The sequence below is a fragment of the Xiphophorus couchianus genome, chromosome 15 (genome assembly GCF_001444195.1).
Source record: "Xiphophorus couchianus chromosome 15, X_couchianus-1.0, whole genome shotgun sequence".
NCBI classification, from domain to species: Eukaryota; Metazoa; Chordata; class Actinopteri; order Cyprinodontiformes; family Poeciliidae; genus Xiphophorus; species Xiphophorus couchianus.
In genome coordinates this window covers 8,402,368-8,420,260 of record NC_040242.1, presented here as the reverse complement: position 1 = coordinate 8,420,260, position 17,893 = coordinate 8,402,368, and the positions used below count along the sequence as shown (strand labels likewise).

General features: G+C 37.7%; 1 protein-coding gene across 6 annotated transcripts in view; it reads left to right on the top strand.

Annotated features, from left to right (window-relative positions):
* Positions 1 to 698: 698 nt before the first annotated feature.
* LOC114158490 (rho-associated protein kinase 2-like) overlaps positions 699 to 17,893 on the top strand; it is a 37,555-nt gene continuing 20,360 nt past the window's right edge. For 4 of the 6 annotated variants that reach the window (XM_028040032.1, XM_028040031.1, XM_028040029.1 and 1 more), the window contains exons 1-8: positions 700 to 1,178; positions 7,421 to 7,502; positions 9,098 to 9,198; positions 9,800 to 9,937; positions 11,960 to 12,220; positions 13,231 to 13,375; positions 13,469 to 13,607; positions 15,482 to 15,573. In XM_028040032.1, coding sequence (XP_027895833.1) covers positions 1,083 to 1,178; positions 7,421 to 7,502; positions 9,098 to 9,198; positions 9,800 to 9,937; positions 11,960 to 12,220; positions 13,231 to 13,375; positions 13,469 to 13,607; positions 15,482 to 15,573 — 1,054 coding nt within the window. In that variant the 5' untranslated portion in view covers positions 700 to 1,082. Of the gene's footprint in view, positions 1,179 to 7,420; positions 7,503 to 9,097; positions 9,199 to 9,799; positions 9,938 to 11,959; positions 12,221 to 13,230; positions 13,376 to 13,468; positions 13,608 to 15,481; positions 15,574 to 17,893 lie in introns of all 6 variants that reach the window. The other 2 variants (XM_028040035.1, XM_028040034.1) reach the window with 1 other exon arrangement.

The following is a 17,893-nucleotide window of genomic DNA, read 5'->3' as shown; positions in this document are numbered from 1 at the left end:
TGGACAGATCACCAGTCCATCACAGGACAACACAGAGAGAGGGGACAGATAGCCATGCATTTACATATACGGGCACTTTAGACTAATCATTTAATCTGACAGTTGTGTTTCTTGACTCAACAAAGAAGCCAGAGTATCTAGCAAGCAATAAGATAAAAGAACAGGAATCAGATCATCTGATTTCACATATCAAGCACGCAACAAAATAGCTCATCTATGGAGTACCTAGCAACAACATACACCAACAACATCTACACATATGACTTCTGCTTATTTTTGGAACAAATTGAACCCCACAGCAATCTCCATGCAAAAAGACTCAGGCTGAGATTCAAACCAACCACCCTTTATGATGCAAGTAACATGTTACAAACACCACACATGTTAAGTTGTTTTAATATTTAATTAATAAGGATATTTCAATTTGTGTCAGTCAGTTTTTAATTAAATAGCACTTTTATGTCTAAAATATTTAGCCCTCTGCAGTGGCTTCTTGAAGTCAAAGATTATCAACATTGCTTTGACAAAAAAATATATATATTTATATAAATAGCAATACACAATTAGCCAATACAAGCAGTACATTTACTTCTTTCTTGATTGCTTTTATTTTGGTAATACAATCCTTAACCGGAAGTTGTACGGTTGTGTGTTAACCATTGGCGACCGTGTCACACAGGTTGTACCCCCCTGCGGTGTTTGTGTGATTTTAGTGCAACTACCTGGTTTGTGACGCTGACCGGGCGCATCTGTGACTAAAAATCCCGTCTCTGAACTCCAAGACATCGGGATTCTCTCTCTCTCTTTTTTTTTTAGTCGCTTAATGTTTTATTAATGGGAGAAAAAAAGTCGGGAGGTTTTATTTTCTGTGGATGAATAATTAACCTGACAACTCAAGCCCTAGTGTACAGAGGAGCCATGATATGAGAAGCTGAGCCACGGATCGGCGTGCGCCTCCACCATTGGTCGAGAAATATATAAAAAAGAAGAAAAAAAACAAACACAAAACTGCAGGTGTTTTGTTTTAGTTTGTCTTTTAGCATTTTTTACGGCATTTGAACTGGACATAGTGGACTGCAATCATGCTGGGAGCGGAGAGCAGAGTGGAAAGCCGGCTAAAGAAGCTGGAGTCCATGGTGAAGAATCCACTGTCGTCGCTTAACTTATCAACGCTACTGGTGAGTGAGCAACTTGCCCTGGGGCCCCACGCAGGTACGGGCGTGAGAGAGCGAGCTGCGCGCATACTTCAGAACAATTATCCTTCCATAAAAGAGAGATCACAGCCGAAGTAAACGCATGCGGAAACGTACAGCATTAGAATAAATTGTATTCTAGATTACAACTTAACGCGTTTACTGGATTAGTTTAACATCAAACTGGGGTGAAGAAAGAGGCAGAAGGAGCCCCACCTTTTAATGTTCTGCCGCTTTTCCTGCGTGGAATGCAAAACTCCCTGTTTACACACTACAGCAGAGCTATATGAGTGTAAAGAGGATCAAATGTGATTGACTTCAACAGCGGACTAGAGTCTAACTGAAACTGAAAGTCATTTAAAAAAATAGGCGGCTGAATGCAATCCAGTTTATTTGGAATATTTTCTAAATAATTAACATGTATTTAGACAGTAAACTAGCTGTTGTACATACTTCTACCTTAACTGATTTTGCATACCACCCCAAATCCTGAAACACTACTTCTTGTCTTCCAGCACTATGATTAATAGGTATGGATCAACATGTCCTGTGCACTTCACTTTATATAGAGCCACACTTTACCAAGGAAATACAACTAGATAAAAAAAAGGTTATTTTGGTTATTCAGTTGCTCAGGGAAAGGTTGATCATACATCTAGTGAGCTTTGGAATGTTTCAAAATCATTCCAGAAAACATCTTGTACTCCAGAGAGATCAGGGATAAGTTTAAGGCAGGGCTGCGCTATAAATCAATTTTGGGGGGAAAAAAAGGTGTTTTGGTCAAGGAACCAAAATAGAAACATTTTGCTTACCGGTACTTTAAAAATATACGTATATGTGAGGCTCTCATCCTGGATATTAGGAGAACAATGCTAAACATACAGTTTTTTTTTAAATGCAATGGTTCAGATACAACTCTGAACAATCACATGTTCATGTGGTGGAATTTCTTGGTCAACTGGATTAAAGCAAACAGAAGTACAATAAAAAAATATTCTGAAAACTATACACGACTAATTTTTCTGCCAGCCAGCAATCATGTGCTAATTTGTGCTGGTCCGTAGCATACAATGTGAATAAAATACATTTAGGCTTGTAGTTAGGCATAACAAATGTATCAGGGGTCTGTATTTGTGGAACAATCATCAGTAGGAAAACGTGACTGGCAAATAAGTTTTAAGTTTAATTAGAATTTGTGACCACTCTGCTTGTTAAATGACAGAATTGTGTCTATTCTTAGGCTTGATGACTCACAAGCAAAGTACTGAGTACAGGACAGTGATACCTGATAAATCCAGCTCGCCTCATGTTGCTGAGTAAACAGACAACAAATGATGTTTGAGTACATTCATCTCTGTGTGGTCATTTTTCAAAATGTTGTATTTTTTATATTTCTATTCGGCACTGGCTCCCCTTGTTAAGCAGTTCTGGGTCGACGTAACAATGGCCACCAAGCTTCCTGATGCTGGGAAAAAAACAGGCAGGAAGCTGGAGTCGTTTCCTGGAATAGAGTCTGAGATAATTAGTCATGACCTCACCTCACCGTTTCCTGTTTGACTAATTTATTTTTTTTTGTATTGGCAGTGTAACACAAGATTAACAGTATCACATAAACATATAGAAAGTTTTTCAACCCTTTCGTTTTAGAATCTGTTTTGGTTATTTTTAAAGGGTTATTGATCAATGGGACAATAACTAACAATTTATTGAACTACAAATCCCTTCTCTCCAGTGAGAAACTCCAGCTTATTCTGGGGATCACAAGCCAGATGGGATATATTGTTCCTCCGGGTGAAAGAGAACAAGAGTCTGGGATTCCCTCCTGAACCTGTTGCCCTCACAACCCGATTTCAGATAAAAAGAAGACGATGCATGTATTGGGCTACAAATCCTGTTCAGAAATGTTCCATTTATTGATGATGGCCTCTTTTTAAATTCAAAGACAAATGAGTGTTGTATTTGTTCAAAAGATCAACAGTTATTTGAGGAATTAGTCATGTAACTTGTATAAAAAAGCAAAACACCTTTACATTCATGTGATTTATCTCCTAAGGTTACATAAATTAAGCGTCATGTTATGATTACATGTAATTTTTATAATGTATACTTAAGATTAGTGGCTTGTGGAGTGGTTATTGGGTGGCTTATGTCTTTATCTAAGATAAACCATGGATAATATATTGCTTATAACATTTAATTTCCTCTTTTCAGCCATTTGTCTGTGTGCTTGTGGTATTGGTATAGTGTTCATGATGATAAGTAAAACGCAGCAGAGGCTTTTATTTTATCAGCAATATTCATGGAGTTCTAACAATTATGTTTGCAAGAAGGCCAAGAAAAAAGAACTGCCGTGGACATAAAATCATTTTAGAGTTATCCAAAGTTGATGGTTAATACAAGATGAGCCTTTTCTGTTCTTATCTTTTTAGTCAAGCCTTTGTTATCGAATGCATACCTGATGGTATCATTTGTCGTGCCTTACATTACCAAAAGACTCTACCATGATGAGACACACAGTTGGTAGCAACTGGATCATGTTCAGATTTTTCCAAATTCCTGAAAACAAAAGACATCAAACTTCTTATTTGAAAGAAGTTGAAATCTTTCACTGCTACAAATTGCATTAATGCAGCAACATTGTCTTCCCTGTGAGGGTGATTGCAGTTAACTTTTCAGGTGTTTTTATAATGGTTTTCCTAGTCGTTGATGCAAACTCTTTACTGCCAACGAACAAAAATGTGTGTGTACAAAAACAGCACAAATGCAAATAATGGGGTTAATGGTCCCTGAATTTCAGTTTCCTGCTTTGTTTAAAGCTTAATGTCTCCAGGGTAGATGAAACAATGTTGGAGCAAGTCTGACTCCTTGATCATAGCCAATAATCCAATGGCTCTATGGTATCAACCACTTTCACCTTATCCTTAAACACCACTTTTTATTTCTCTCTTTCACTGGCAAAGATCCATGTGTCAATAATTCAAGCTCTAAATGGTGGACATGTTTTTGACATTCTGAAAATTTGTAATCCATTATCTGCTTAACGTGTTAAACAGATGTTACAGATTTTTCCAAAGCTGCCAAATGTGCTGCATTCATTGAAAAGCCCAGATGTAGATGAAGATGAAGGAAGTGGAGTTACAGAGTTTCAAGTTGACATTTGTAAAACTAATCCTTCACTTTCTGCTCATAGTAGTTAATTACAAATTTCCCATGGATTTGAAGATGTACTTTAGGCTTTAAACGTTGATCAAAGTATTTGAATCCATTGATTATAAACATGGTGTGACATACACCCTTTGCTCAAAATCAAAAAGAGAACATGCCATGCAAGTAAAACAGACATATTTGTTTAGCTTCATTTGTGATAAATCGGATGAATTTTCTATAAGAAAATAGATACTTGCCTGAAAATTCCATATACATTCAGAGCAAAGCTTAAATAGACTGGAACTGTGACAAAATTACAAGGACCCAATGCTCACTTCTAAAGAGGTCCAGCATAGACTCTTTAAAGGGTCACCAATCTGTCTGCCGTTCATTTCTTTAGGAAGTTTATGAGGAAATGGCCTCTTATGTCCTACTGTTAAAGACACACATGTGGAAAGCTTGTTACATGTTGTTAAGGGTTTCACAGAGACTAAATGCTTTGTCCTAAAAATCAAACCACTGTGAACCCTTTTGTAACACTTTTACCTGTTACAATTTAAAAAAATGTCTTTGTTGGTTTGATTTAAAAATGTGTATTTTCTAACGTGATGGAATAAAATTGCCAAGCTGGGAATCATCAGATGTTAAAGCGGTTTATGATTTAGCTGTTATAAATGAGCTTCTTCCTGTTTCCTCTGAGCTTTGTGTATTAGATTTACTGATATTGCTTTTGTAAAAGTGCTTCGGCGTTCTTGTTTTGGCAGGAATGACAAGTGTTGTTTGAGTTTATTAGATTCACTTTAATAAAAATGGTTACACACTTGCTAAATTTAACAAAAAGTTTGATTAGATGCACTAGATCTCTGTAAGAATGCAAACAAAATTAAACGACTATCTGTCTGATATTGCCAAATCCAACCAGGGTATGATCATGCATTGCACTGACATTGAAGTACAGCAATGTTGGGTAACAGTGTCTTGTAGGATCATTTAGTAGAAGGAGATGTTGCATCAGACTGGGATCTGAACTGAGTGGTCACTTCTATGCTGGGGAAGGTCATGGCAACAATTCAGATTGGACTAAATTCATGCCTGTAGAATAAAGTATTATTATTTTAGAAACTCATCAATAAGGGTTGTCATTAGTAAAGAGTTTAATGAGAGTCTGAGCTCAGAATTTGTTCACAAAGCATGCTTTTTTGAGAAGATGATGCATGAAAATAACTGTGTTTAAAATATTATTATCACTGTAGTTAACAAAGAAGAATATTAATGCGATTCAAAGGTTTGTCAACTATCACCACACACAGCTGACTTTATGTTTCCTCCGGTTTTATTGAACGTGTTATTACATCTTTTAAGCAGACCTCACTTCTCCCCTGCAGTAACATACCACAGTCATAAAAATCTGAGTAAATACCGACTGTAGAAAGTGATCACAGATCTTTGATTGCTTAGACTGAATCCAAACCTCTATGCGGCTCGTCCCACAATAGCTTCTGAGCCTTTACGTCTATTTCCATCCGCCTGCAGTGGGGGGGGATTTTGCCTCACCACTGCTATTTAAAGGTGCAGAATTGTTCCACCCCTGATCACCCCAACCCCCATAAGTCCTCGAACAAACAGACCGATGGCTCAACTTCCCTAGACACACGCATGCATGTTGGGTGACTCAACTTGACCCCTGGCTGCGGGAACAGAGGGTCACTCCGCATTCTAACCCCCACCTCCCTCACCCACCTGTCCAACTGTCCTGCCAGCCCCTTAGGTCGAGGATCACAGAGACATTTTGGATTTACATGCAACCTGAAACCCCTAATTTGAGTTCTGATGACACCACAGAGACCCCGACTGTTAGTCAGATGCTCCCACTAACCCCCTCTCTGTTGAGGCACAGAAATGGTCTGTGTGTTCTGGAAGTCAGCCTTAACCTCTTGTGATTAGCCTTCGTTTTGAAATGACTTGTCAGACGTGTTTTTCCATTGATCCAGAATAGATTGAACTACTGTGTTTATTTCCTTTAATTTTCTCTCCCATTTAAGAATTTGGTTAATAAAATACTTCCCCTGGTTTTTACTGCTTTGTCCATTTATTTGGTTCTGGTACCTGTTATCAGGCAAACGTAGGTCATCTAGCAGGTGAAAATTTATTTCAGACAGATTAGTAAACACGAAAATGAGACATTTAGCTTTGAAACATAGTTTAATTTTGTCTTGCTTATTTAGAACAATAAAACTCCACAAAAAGAACACCTTGTAGGGAAGGGAGCAGAATGTTCAGACTTTACATAAAAGCTACACCTTTCGAGAGACTTCAGATGTTCTTTTGGAAGGAATACATTTAGTTTTTTTAAGAATTGGCACAAAAATATGAAAAACATGGAAGATTGCCGTCACATGATTAATACATCCAGTACTTGCCAGAAATTCCCACAGCTGCTTTATTGTTCCTGTACTCCTCTTGGAAGCCTGTCATTAATCTTCGATGGATGTCTAGTTTTTGGTAATGTTGCTGCTGTGCCATACTTCCTCCATTGTGCTCCTTGGTATGTTTAACGCCTGGTAAACTATTTTGTACTCTTTCTCCTTCTCTTCAATGTTCTTCAAATCATGTTGATTTGTTCATCAATTAAACAAAAACATATTATTGTACAATGCTGTCTTTTAAAAAAAACAAAACAGATGCAACACAATTATTAGCTTTTCAAACATATTTTCTAACCTTCAATAGTCAACAATTTGTAGCCAAGTATTCTATAGTTTTTCAGCAATATATCTTTTGTAAACTGGCCTCTAATTTTTGTGAGATAATTTGGAGGTTGAAGATGAATCGATGATTTAAAAGAGATTGAATATGTGCATTTTCTGTGATGTATACTTTGATATGCTGGGATATCAATGTTATGTGTCCTATAAATAAATACAAATGTAAAACATTGTAAGAGTTTCTAACTCTGAATTTTGAGTGTTAAAAGGCATCCAAACTTGGAAATTAAATCATTTGAATATAATATTAGCATTTGTTATCTGTCTTAGTTGTCACTTAAAAAATAAATTCATGTTTTTTGTTTTGTCTTTTAGGATTCCATGAATGCCTTAGCTCTTGATCTCAACTATCCAGTCCTGCGAAAGAACAAGAACATTGAGGCATTTCTGGACAGATGTAAGAGCTACTCTTTGTGTTTTTAGTGTTTTGGTGCTTTGTGTCCTTTTTATAGTTACTTTCCATCTTTTTCATCCACCGTTTATTATTTAATCCCAACAAACATGTTTCAGTACTGCAGTGGTTGTTTTCGTCAAATATGCAAGACTTACCGGTATATAATTTAAATAATTGTTTTTCATTTCTTGGCCAGAGCTGTGTGTTTGTTGCTTTTCTCATTTTCAAAAGGGTCAAATGTGTTGTTGTTTTTTTTAGTTTTTTTCTTTTCTTTTTTCTTCGGGGACTAATAGGTTGGTACCTCAGGCAGTCGAGTTTAGTAATACCATTCTTTTACTATAGAATCATGTCATAAATATTCAGCTCATATATTCAGCTCATAAAGAATCCCTTTATTCTTCCTTGAATAAAGGGATTCTAAGTGACAGATATCATCATCATCTGGAGGCATGCATATGTTGATGTTGTCTAAACTTGTAGGTGCAAGCTACCCTGAGGGCTGGGCGGCAGTTGCCAAAATATGAATGGATTTTTCTGAAGCTGTAAAATGCCAGTTCCTTTTCCTAGAAAATATGTCAAATAAAAGCTTAATCTCGAGTTGCTTAAATTTCCATATAACAACTTTCCAGGCAAATTTGCTTTTCCTGTTAGACAGAGAAAATTCTCAGAGCGTTTTCTGGCAGCGTGTAGAAACAGGTAGGGAAGAGCAACACTTCACTACTCTTGACTCTGGTCATAAAATGTATTACAAACCATAAGAGGGGTATGGCAAAAACCAGTAGCAGCTTTAAAATGCTAATCCTCAGTAAACCTTGATGCCAAGAGTTGCACCTTAATACAAAGGTATAAAATGGGTGGGAGTGTTTCTAGCTCTTATCTTTAGACTTATCTTTTTCAGAGGCTGATTATGTTCATAAACAATCTGCAACATTGTTTATGATCGATGTGTGTGCAGAGTGGTTTTATTTGAAACACTTTTGAATTTTGTTGCTGGGATCAAATTCTCCTCCTTAGTTTCACCTCACATAGATTTGTCGCCCACAAAGTGTTTTAGTTAAATGTATGTTTAACTAAATTAATTTAATGCAAGTATGTGTACTTATTACAGATATATTTTGAGATGTGTTGTTTGTTTTTATTTAAAATGATCCATTCAAGCATCTTGATTACTTCTGCCATTTATTTTGTTTTTGTTTTAGTAACATATCCCCTAAATACGTTTTCTAATCAAATAAGAGTTCTTTTAGTTCATATTATTTATTTCATTTTATTTCTATATATATGTATGTGTATATATATATACATTCCAGTTCTTGTCCTAATAGCTTTTGATTTACTCAAATTCTTGTTCGAAAAGTGTCATTGCCTTTTGGACAATTATAAACTGGACCGCAAGACTAATCTAAGTAAATCGATGGTATTGTCCATGTTTTCTCTGCAGTTCCATTTGAAATTGAGATGATAAACTATGCAGATCACAAAAAGTAAATTTTTCTTGACCTTTGAATAAAAATTTCCAAAAGGTATTTTAAATATAAGTGGCAGCAGCTTGAACTTTTGGGTTGCTGAAGTATTTGACTCCCATCTCTTATCTGCAGATGAGAAGCTGGTGAATGAACTCCAAGAGCTGCAGGTGAAGCTTGACGACTTTGAAAGAGTGAAGTTGATCGGGAGAGGAGCTTATGGTGAAGTGCAGCTGGTGAGGCGTTTCTCTTCTAGTGCCCTATAAAAGAAGAAAATATTTACTTTAATCTTTTTATTTCATTGTTAAACTCTGCGTTTGAAGTAGAGAATTTTTTCCTGAATTTAAGATTTTGCTTCTGGGCCACTAGAGGGAGCAACCATCAAGACAAATTTAAAAACACCCTGTTTTAAACAGAACTTTAAAATATTTTTCACATCATTTCCTACCTAGTGAATCATACATTTTGAAATTGGCTGTAATTCCTCGCTCTCCTCTTGGCCTCGTCTTTTAACTGCCTTTCTTCTGCTGGTAGAATCAGGTATCTGATAAGATGTTTGTCTGTTGGAACGAGTCCGGACAGGCTTTGTGTGGGGTATGAATATGAAATCTGGTGAGGGGGTGTGAAGGGGTACTCGTCTGTGTTTGTGCTTAGCACTTGTGTAAGCATGTCTTCTTATGGGTGTGTACAACACTGACTGTTTCCCGTTTCATGTCTGAATCTCTGCTGTTATCTCAGCAGAATGGTGACTTACCAACAGTTTTCTCCTTATTGTCCTTGTGCAGTTGTTACAGTTTACATCACCACCTCTCTCTATCCGACTGGCCTTATTTACAGGTCCGTCACAAGGCCTCGAAGAAGGTTTACGCCATGAAGCAGCTCAGCAAGTTTGAAATGATCAAAAGATCAGACTCGGCCTTCTTCTGGGAGGAGAGGCACATCATGGCGTTTTCCAACAGTCCCTGGATTGTTCAGGTGTGGATGTGTATTTCTTTCCACAACACGTACAGTGCGAAAATATTCATACCCTCTTTAACCTTTTTCATGTGTTTTCGTAGGCTTTTATGTGATAGACCAGTACAAAGTGGTACATTATTGCAAAATGGAAGGAAAACATAGAGGGTATCAATTATTATACCTTTACTTTGGTACCTCTGAATTAAAGAGACTCAAATGCCTTTAGAAGTCACCTTAATGGTAAATTCAGTGCAACATGAGTTTAATTTAATCTCACTATATATCCAGCTGTCCTGTGAAGGCCTAAGAGCTTTCTTAGAGAACATTAGTGAACAAAGAGCACCCTGTTAACAAAGAAACCCAGAAGTTTAAGAGAAGTTTAACACAAGTTTAGGTTATAACACTGCATTCAATGTGTTATACGACGCTGCTGAAAAGTGAACATTGCGACTCTATCTAGACGTACCTGTCCACATAAATTAGGAGGCCTGACAAGTAGAGATTAAAACGGCAAAGCAGTGAAAACGCCTATGCTAGATGAGAGAATCTGTTGACAGTCCAACTATTACTTGCACATTCAACAGGCTTTTACTTTTTAAATTCCTGACTGCTGAGTCACCGACGCATTCAGGCTAAAACACCTCCAGTAGAGTCATTGAAATAAATTACTGTGGTGGTTGAAAAAGGTAATTATTAACATAAAATGGGACAAAAATAGACTGGGAAATCTGAAAATGTTAGTTTAGAAAAGTATGGAAACTGTATAGGACCTCTGCTTTCTTGCTACTTTAATAACACTTAGTGGTCATGAGTTGCTTGGTAAATGGACATTGTTAATCCCAAAGTATGTTATAGGACATCTCCCAGATTTAGGGTATTCTAATTAGAATATGGTCACAATTTAAATGACTAAAAACAAAACATCAGTGTTTTCCTCAGAGTTCTGCAGCTTTAGCTGTGTAATGTTGCTGCATCCTTCTGCAAGTGGTTCACTGTAGCCTTACTCATGTTTACACCATTTGTCTTCTTGCAGCAACAGAACCACCCACAAGTTTTCACTTTGAGATTTCAGCTATTTGTCGGGCACACCTTTAACACGGCAGGAATCCCATCCATAATAGGATCCCACACAGGGAAAAAAAAAACAAGAAACAAAAAGCAGTTTCACAGACAACACCTCTTTAGATCATCTTGCAGATATGTTTCGTGTTGTTAATCCAGATGTTTCAATCAAATCCTACAAACTTAATGGTTTTATTAATTGCTAAGGAAATCAAAAGATGTGGAACAAGAATCCAGTTTGAAATAATAGTTTCAAACTGGTTAGTTACGACTTTATAGCAAACTTTATTTGCTATAAAGTTGTTGTACAACTTTATAGCCAACTTTGTTAGCTATAAAGTTGTAACAAGGAACTTGTGTGTTATTATCTAGGTAATTTTGAATGAAATTAAAATAGAACATATGTTTAAATTAAACATTTGAAAACTAAACTAATTAAGCTACAATAACGTAATATTTTAGATAAATCAGTTCAACCTGGTTGTGATTTTGAATGTCATAATCCTGGCATCAAATCCGTGAGGGACGACGGAGTCCCTGCTCCGTGAAAGAGGTGTACGGAGCCTCGTGCCGGAAGCCCGTTGAAAGGCTGTTTACATTGTTTTAAACTGCGTGATTGTGAGCATGAGTGGGAATAAAAATACCAATAGGTATTTCGTTCCATATAACACAGTAGGAGTGTAACTGGTAAATCTTTTATGGATGCAAAACCCCCCACTTGATGACTTTGTGTTTCTGTGTTTGATATAATGTAAAGCACTTTGAAATGCCTTGCTGCTGAAATGTGTTATACAAATAAAATTTGATTGATTGATTGATTGATTGGTTGAAGTTTGCAGTAATGATTTTTGACTTTCACTATTGGCTGTTAAACAATGAAAACCAATTGTGTAGAAATAAACCAGTGTTGTCAAATCTGTATCAAAATTTTTAAGCACTTCAAAATGACATCAATGTGCGGAATGAACTTCATTCCAGCTTTGCTGCGCTTTCCAAGATGATCGGAACCTCTACATGGTGATGGAGTTTATGCCTGGCGGAGATGTGGTCACGCTCACCATAAACTATGACATCCCCGAGAAGTGGGCTCGCTTCTACACGGCTGAGTTGGTGCTGGCACTGGATGCCATCCACTCTATGGGTTTCATCCACCGTGACATTAAACCGGACAACATGCTGCTGGACCAGCACGGACACCTCAAACTAGCCGACTTTGGCACCTGCATGAGGATGAACTCGGTAGGCTTATTGTTGTGAATGAGATGTTTCAGTATTTCAGAAACTTTAGAAGTTATTCTTTGTCAGGGAAATATGTTTCTTGTATTATTACTTAGAGCTCTAGTGCACCATCAGGTGTTCAAATAGTGGAAGTGGCACTCAAAATTGCACTGAAGCTGTTTTGAAAAGCTTCAGGATTTACTTTGCTAAGCTATCAAATCAAAATGCCTCTGTGGTTCTGCCTCTGGTGTGGAGCAGGAAGTGTTTCTCAGCTTTTCACCACAGCTTTTTAAAATAGCTGCTCCTACATATTTGTGTCTTTGGGGAAATCCTCTGAACTCGTTACAAACACCTCGACATGCATTATGGTTTCTTACGATTTCATTTCTTATGTAGATATATAAAAAGACTTGTATTGCTGGTAATTAACTAAATAAATTATAACAGTTAGCTTCATTTATTTTGCATCTTTCAAGATAGAAAATACAAAGTGCATCAGTAACATTTTAAAAATTATAGAATTAAAAAGTAAAAACTATAAGCAAAAATAAAAAATAAGTACCAGAAGCAAAATATTTAAAATAAAACGGCTAACTAAATATATAATTTAAGATTAAATTCAATAATATTTATAACAAAGGTATGTCTCAAAGAAAAACACCTTGTTGAGAAAAAATATTGGTACCCTGACAGAAAAACTTAATCATTCTAGGCAAAAGTTTTTCTTCCTATACACTAATTTGATTAAATTAAGAATAAGCAGTGCCAAACGGGGGCTTCAGCAGCCACTACTGTCTCTTATTTTGTGATTACCATTGTAAAACGTAAAAAGTTGACTTTTTTGGATCCTCAAACTAGCACAGCTTACAAAACAGTTTGCCATGACGTGTTCTGTAAGATAAACCACAGGTGTTGGAAGACTGGTTTAGTTGGGCACTTTGACACGGATCATCTCGGTATATATTAATCAGTGTCCACAGACTTGATACTTTGAATCTTATACTTGTGATTGTGTGTGTGCTTGTCTGCAGTCTGGTATGGTGCACTGTGAGACAGCTGTAGGCACACCAGACTACATCTCCCCTGAGGTGCTTCAGTCTCAAGGCGGTGATGGGACCTACGGCCGGGAATGTGACTGGTGGTCTGTTGGAGTTTCTCTGTATGAATTGCTTGTTGGTGAGTTACATTTTAAATTCACAAGTATGAACTTCTTTCTGTGGGTTTATTGGTAAAAATCTAGAAAGTTTAAATGTCTAATATTCATCACAGGTGAAACTCCGTTCTATGCCGAGTCTCTCATCGGAACGTATGGGAAGATCATGAACCACCATAACGCTCTGGTCTTTCCGGACGATGTAGAGATGTCTCAGAATGCCAAAGATCTCATAAGTGCCTTTCTCACTGACAGGTTTGCTTATCAAACATTATCAAATGTTCTTAGACCATTTTTTTAAAATAAATCATAATCCACTTCATGTGTATGAACATGCTGAGTAGCTGGAGCCATTTACACATACAAAAATCATTGTATGTGTGTAAGTTAACGCTACATGATCTGAGAACGTGAGAGGTGTATGTTTGTCTGCATTATCCAATTATAGATCTACTAGCCGTTTGGTCGTCTGGGTCTTGATACAAGAGAGGATCGCCCAAAAAAAAGAAACGTGTTCTTAGATTTGCTTGAATTAGATTGAACTTTACTGGTTCCTCTGGGAAATCACCAGCAGCAGTACACTGACAGAAAAAAAATGGACAGTCATACTTAACAAAAAATGAGAAATCCAAACAAAATTGTCATAAATTTATTAATTATTGATCTTTGATGTAAAGTTATATTGTTTTTTTCAAAAATGGAAACCAATTTGTGAACAAAACCAAAATTCCTCTCTGTATCCCCTCTACCCACTACCTCTGGGTGCATGGCGGCAGAGGGGCGTGGCAGTGTGGGTTGGTCATAATGGAATGACTAGCTCAACTTCAGGCATATGCTGAAGCAAAAAAGCAGATTTGAAGATGATTATGATGTTGGTCATTTTTATGTATAACAATTTAAAAAGATCATAACCCAATAAAAATCTCCTTAGGCAGCTGACATTTGTTTTTCGACTGCTTGTGGTGTTATCTAGAAAATTCCACCCTGATCAGTGAGTTATTTAACCCATATAAAAAGTTTAAAAAGAAACATTCAATTTGATGCACTCCAGGCAATTGTGAAATTAGGAATTATTCATTGTTGAAGTATTTTCAAATTAGACAATGATTTTTATGAGTCTGTTTGCCTAAAATAGCTGAATGAATCCAAAGGTTTGTTTTCATGAATGAATAAATGGGTAGTGGTCCTGCTTTGTGGCCGTTTCCAGTGGAAGCGACCACTTCCTGTTTATATTACTGACCCCTCCCCAGAACAGGCTTCAAACACAAGCCCTTTCTGCTTCTCTACAGAGCAGCCTTTCATTTTTTTCCTTCTCACTGAGTTTATTTACCTTCTCACTCACTATTCTCTCACCACACACAGAATCAGATGTGTGTATGTGAGGCAGTCTCACACACACACATTCGCTAATCACTGCATGCAGTTAACCCACATACTCTGTCATTGTCTTCCCATTTTGCTGGATCACTCATCCGGTCTTGATCCCCTCCCTCCCCCCATCCCGTCTGTCTTTGAGTTATCTCATTTTTCCTTTATGGTTTTTTTCAATTCATGATGTGCAACATTTTCTACCTGACTGTTGCCAATTTCCATTTCTCTTACTCCTATTTACTCCTTTAGTGTTCTGGGCACTAAGGCATAGCTTTTAAACTTAGCTCGGTTGCACGTGTTTTTTTTTTTTTTTTTTTTTCTTTTTAATGCACCCATCAGAAAACTCCGCTCTCTCCCCTTCTTGCTTGATCTGGAATGTCCCACACGTGGCAAGCCCAAACTGCCACACCCCTCTGCCGCCATGCACCCAGAGGTATTGGGGGTAGGGGGATGCAGAGAGGCGTTGAAGGAGGGAAGCTTCTGTGTCACCGATGGTTCCTCGTGCTAACTTTCTGCATTTCTGAAACTATATTATCTTGGTTCTGGCTGAACACAGGAGGTTCTCTGCAGCAGCAGTCATGCAGTTCTCCATTCTGGCCAGTTTGGTCAGAGCAGTCATTCCACTGGGCTCTGTGTTTTTGGGTTGACATGTTAGTGATGGTGGGTGGAGGGGCGGGGTGATGTGGGGAGTGTTTTGCATTCTCACTAAGGCAACTTGCCTCTCAATGTGTCTGTGTCCTCCTTGTTGCTGTGTGCAGGAAGGTTCGACTGGGCCGCACTGGAGTGGATGAGATCAAATGTCACCCCTTCTTCAAGGACGACCAGTGGACCTTTGACAACATCCGTGACAGTAAGTGGGCACATGGTGCATGTCTCTGAGTCTGTGCAGGTGTGGGTTTCCTCTGTTATTCCCATGTCTGGTAATGTGTGCCTTAGTCTTGTTGCCATTTCTGTCTTATCACCTCCAGCTCATTCCATTCCCTTTCCAAATTTGCTCCACTTTAGCCTGTGATTTCAGTTTATTTCCAGCCCCTGCACCAGTAAGCCTTCACTTATGCTACACATGCTCTCCATATGGTCTCATATCTGGCATCAAATTATGGGATGCTTTGTAGAGCAGGACATCATGTTATTGCTCAAATCCTTCTGGAAATCAGCTCATATGGAGTATATCTTAAAAATGCATTAAAGATAACTGCAGCAGATTTCAAGTAATACTGGGTTGCTGTCATGTATTTGACATCAACGGTTTGCTTTGGAATTTAGATGAATCTATATTTTTATTGTCGTTGACCAAACACAATGTGCATTGAGATTGGTCCGCTTAACAACAAAAACATAAAGTAAAAACTGTTCAGTTTTTGGAAACTTCCAGCAAGGGATGAAAATAAAACAATTTCTATTTTTCAAAAATGTAAGATATCATAACATGGAAGCAAAAACAAAATGTGTTGTCTTCAAATTATTTAAAGACTTGATGTATTTCAAATTTAAAAGACAACATGCTGGAATGAGAGCAACGACAGCCACTGTTGGTGAAATTAAATGACTTGATTATGGCAGTTTTACTAACATTGTCCACTATTTTAATTGTTGTTTTTAATTCTAAAATTATACACACTTGCAGTTTAGTTGAAGATTAAGTGACTAATTAACCATTTATTAGCTGGATAATTAGTCTTCTTTCTTCTGAGGTTGGCATCCTGCAGCCAGCTGCTTAATAGACATTCCTAGGCCTTCTTAATTGCGGTGGTAAAGCAGCATGACCCTAATAAGACAGAGCTGATCAGCAGTGTGCAGCAAAAGTTGGGGTGAGGGAAACTTTGATTTGTTTCTCCCTCTCCTCTGGAGCATCACTCAAAGTATTATTTTTTTATCTCTGATTTTCATCATTTGTTTTGCTTTTGTGATTTATAAAATATTTGTCGTGGAAAGCAATGTCATATTGTTTTGATGTTTAGTTAATTATTAAATTAGTTTTCCATATTCTTGCCACGCTTTTTGTGTTCTTTTTTCCATAGCATTTTATGTAATTGCCATATTCAAAACATTTAATTTCAAGTCAGATACTTTAACATAGATATCCTTAATATTTTAACTCATAACTCATAAAATGTTTTAATATTATTTGATTCTGGGGTGCTGTGGTGGCGCAGGGGCAAAGCATGACCCACGTTGAGGTCTTAGTCCTTGTAGCGGTGGTCGTAGGTTCGATTCCCGGCCTGGCGACATTTGCCGCATGTCTTCCTCTCTGATTACACTGTTTCCTGTCAAACTACTTTCAAATAAAGGCCACTAGAGCCAACAAAACCTTTAAAAAATATATATATATATTACTTGATTCTGATCAGATTCTTGTCTCTGGACGGTTTTGTGTACATATGACAGATAAAAATCTTGTCATACAGGTCCGTAAGATTAAGTATGAGATTTGGATAACATTAATCTACTGTGTGCACTTCTCTTTGTAACATAAAACAAAAAAATAGTCTTCACAAGAAGCTCTTTGTACATTGCTGAAATTATGGGATATGTGGGGAAAAAAGAGGAAGAAAATTAGAATTTCTACATTAGAATTATGAAGAGCACCTTTGTGTCTGTGAGTGATTACATTCAGAGCCTTTTCCTTTCGCCTCTCCATTTCTCCGCTGCACCTGGCTCTGATTATAAGGCCAGACTAAAGTTCTGATCAGAGACTTGCAGTCTGGAACATAAAACCACCGCTGTGCCACTGCTGCGCTGCACATGCATGTCCTCTTTCTCTCTCTCCGTCTCCAACACACACAGGCTCAACACACACTGGAAACATGAGAAAGATCTATTTCTTGTTTCCTGCAGAGCTCTATCTGTGCACTCTTTAGATCTTTAAAAATGAATCAACTCCCTGCTATGTAAGGCCTTCGCTCTGTGCTGCGACTCTTATCTTCTTCTATTTGCTTACGGCGATGATTGCAGTGAACTGACGGACGAGTGGATGCAGGGGCTGAGAAAGGCGCATCTTCCGTAGCAACGGGCGGGACGACCGTGTGGCCTCATCTAATGAGAGGGGCGCCCCGTTTCGAAGGGTTTCGACTCTCTTTTTCACTCTCACTGTGGCCGCGGCTGCCTGTCATTAGACTCTCCCTATCAGAGAGCACTCTGGGAAGTCTTGCCACAAGGCCATCCATGTC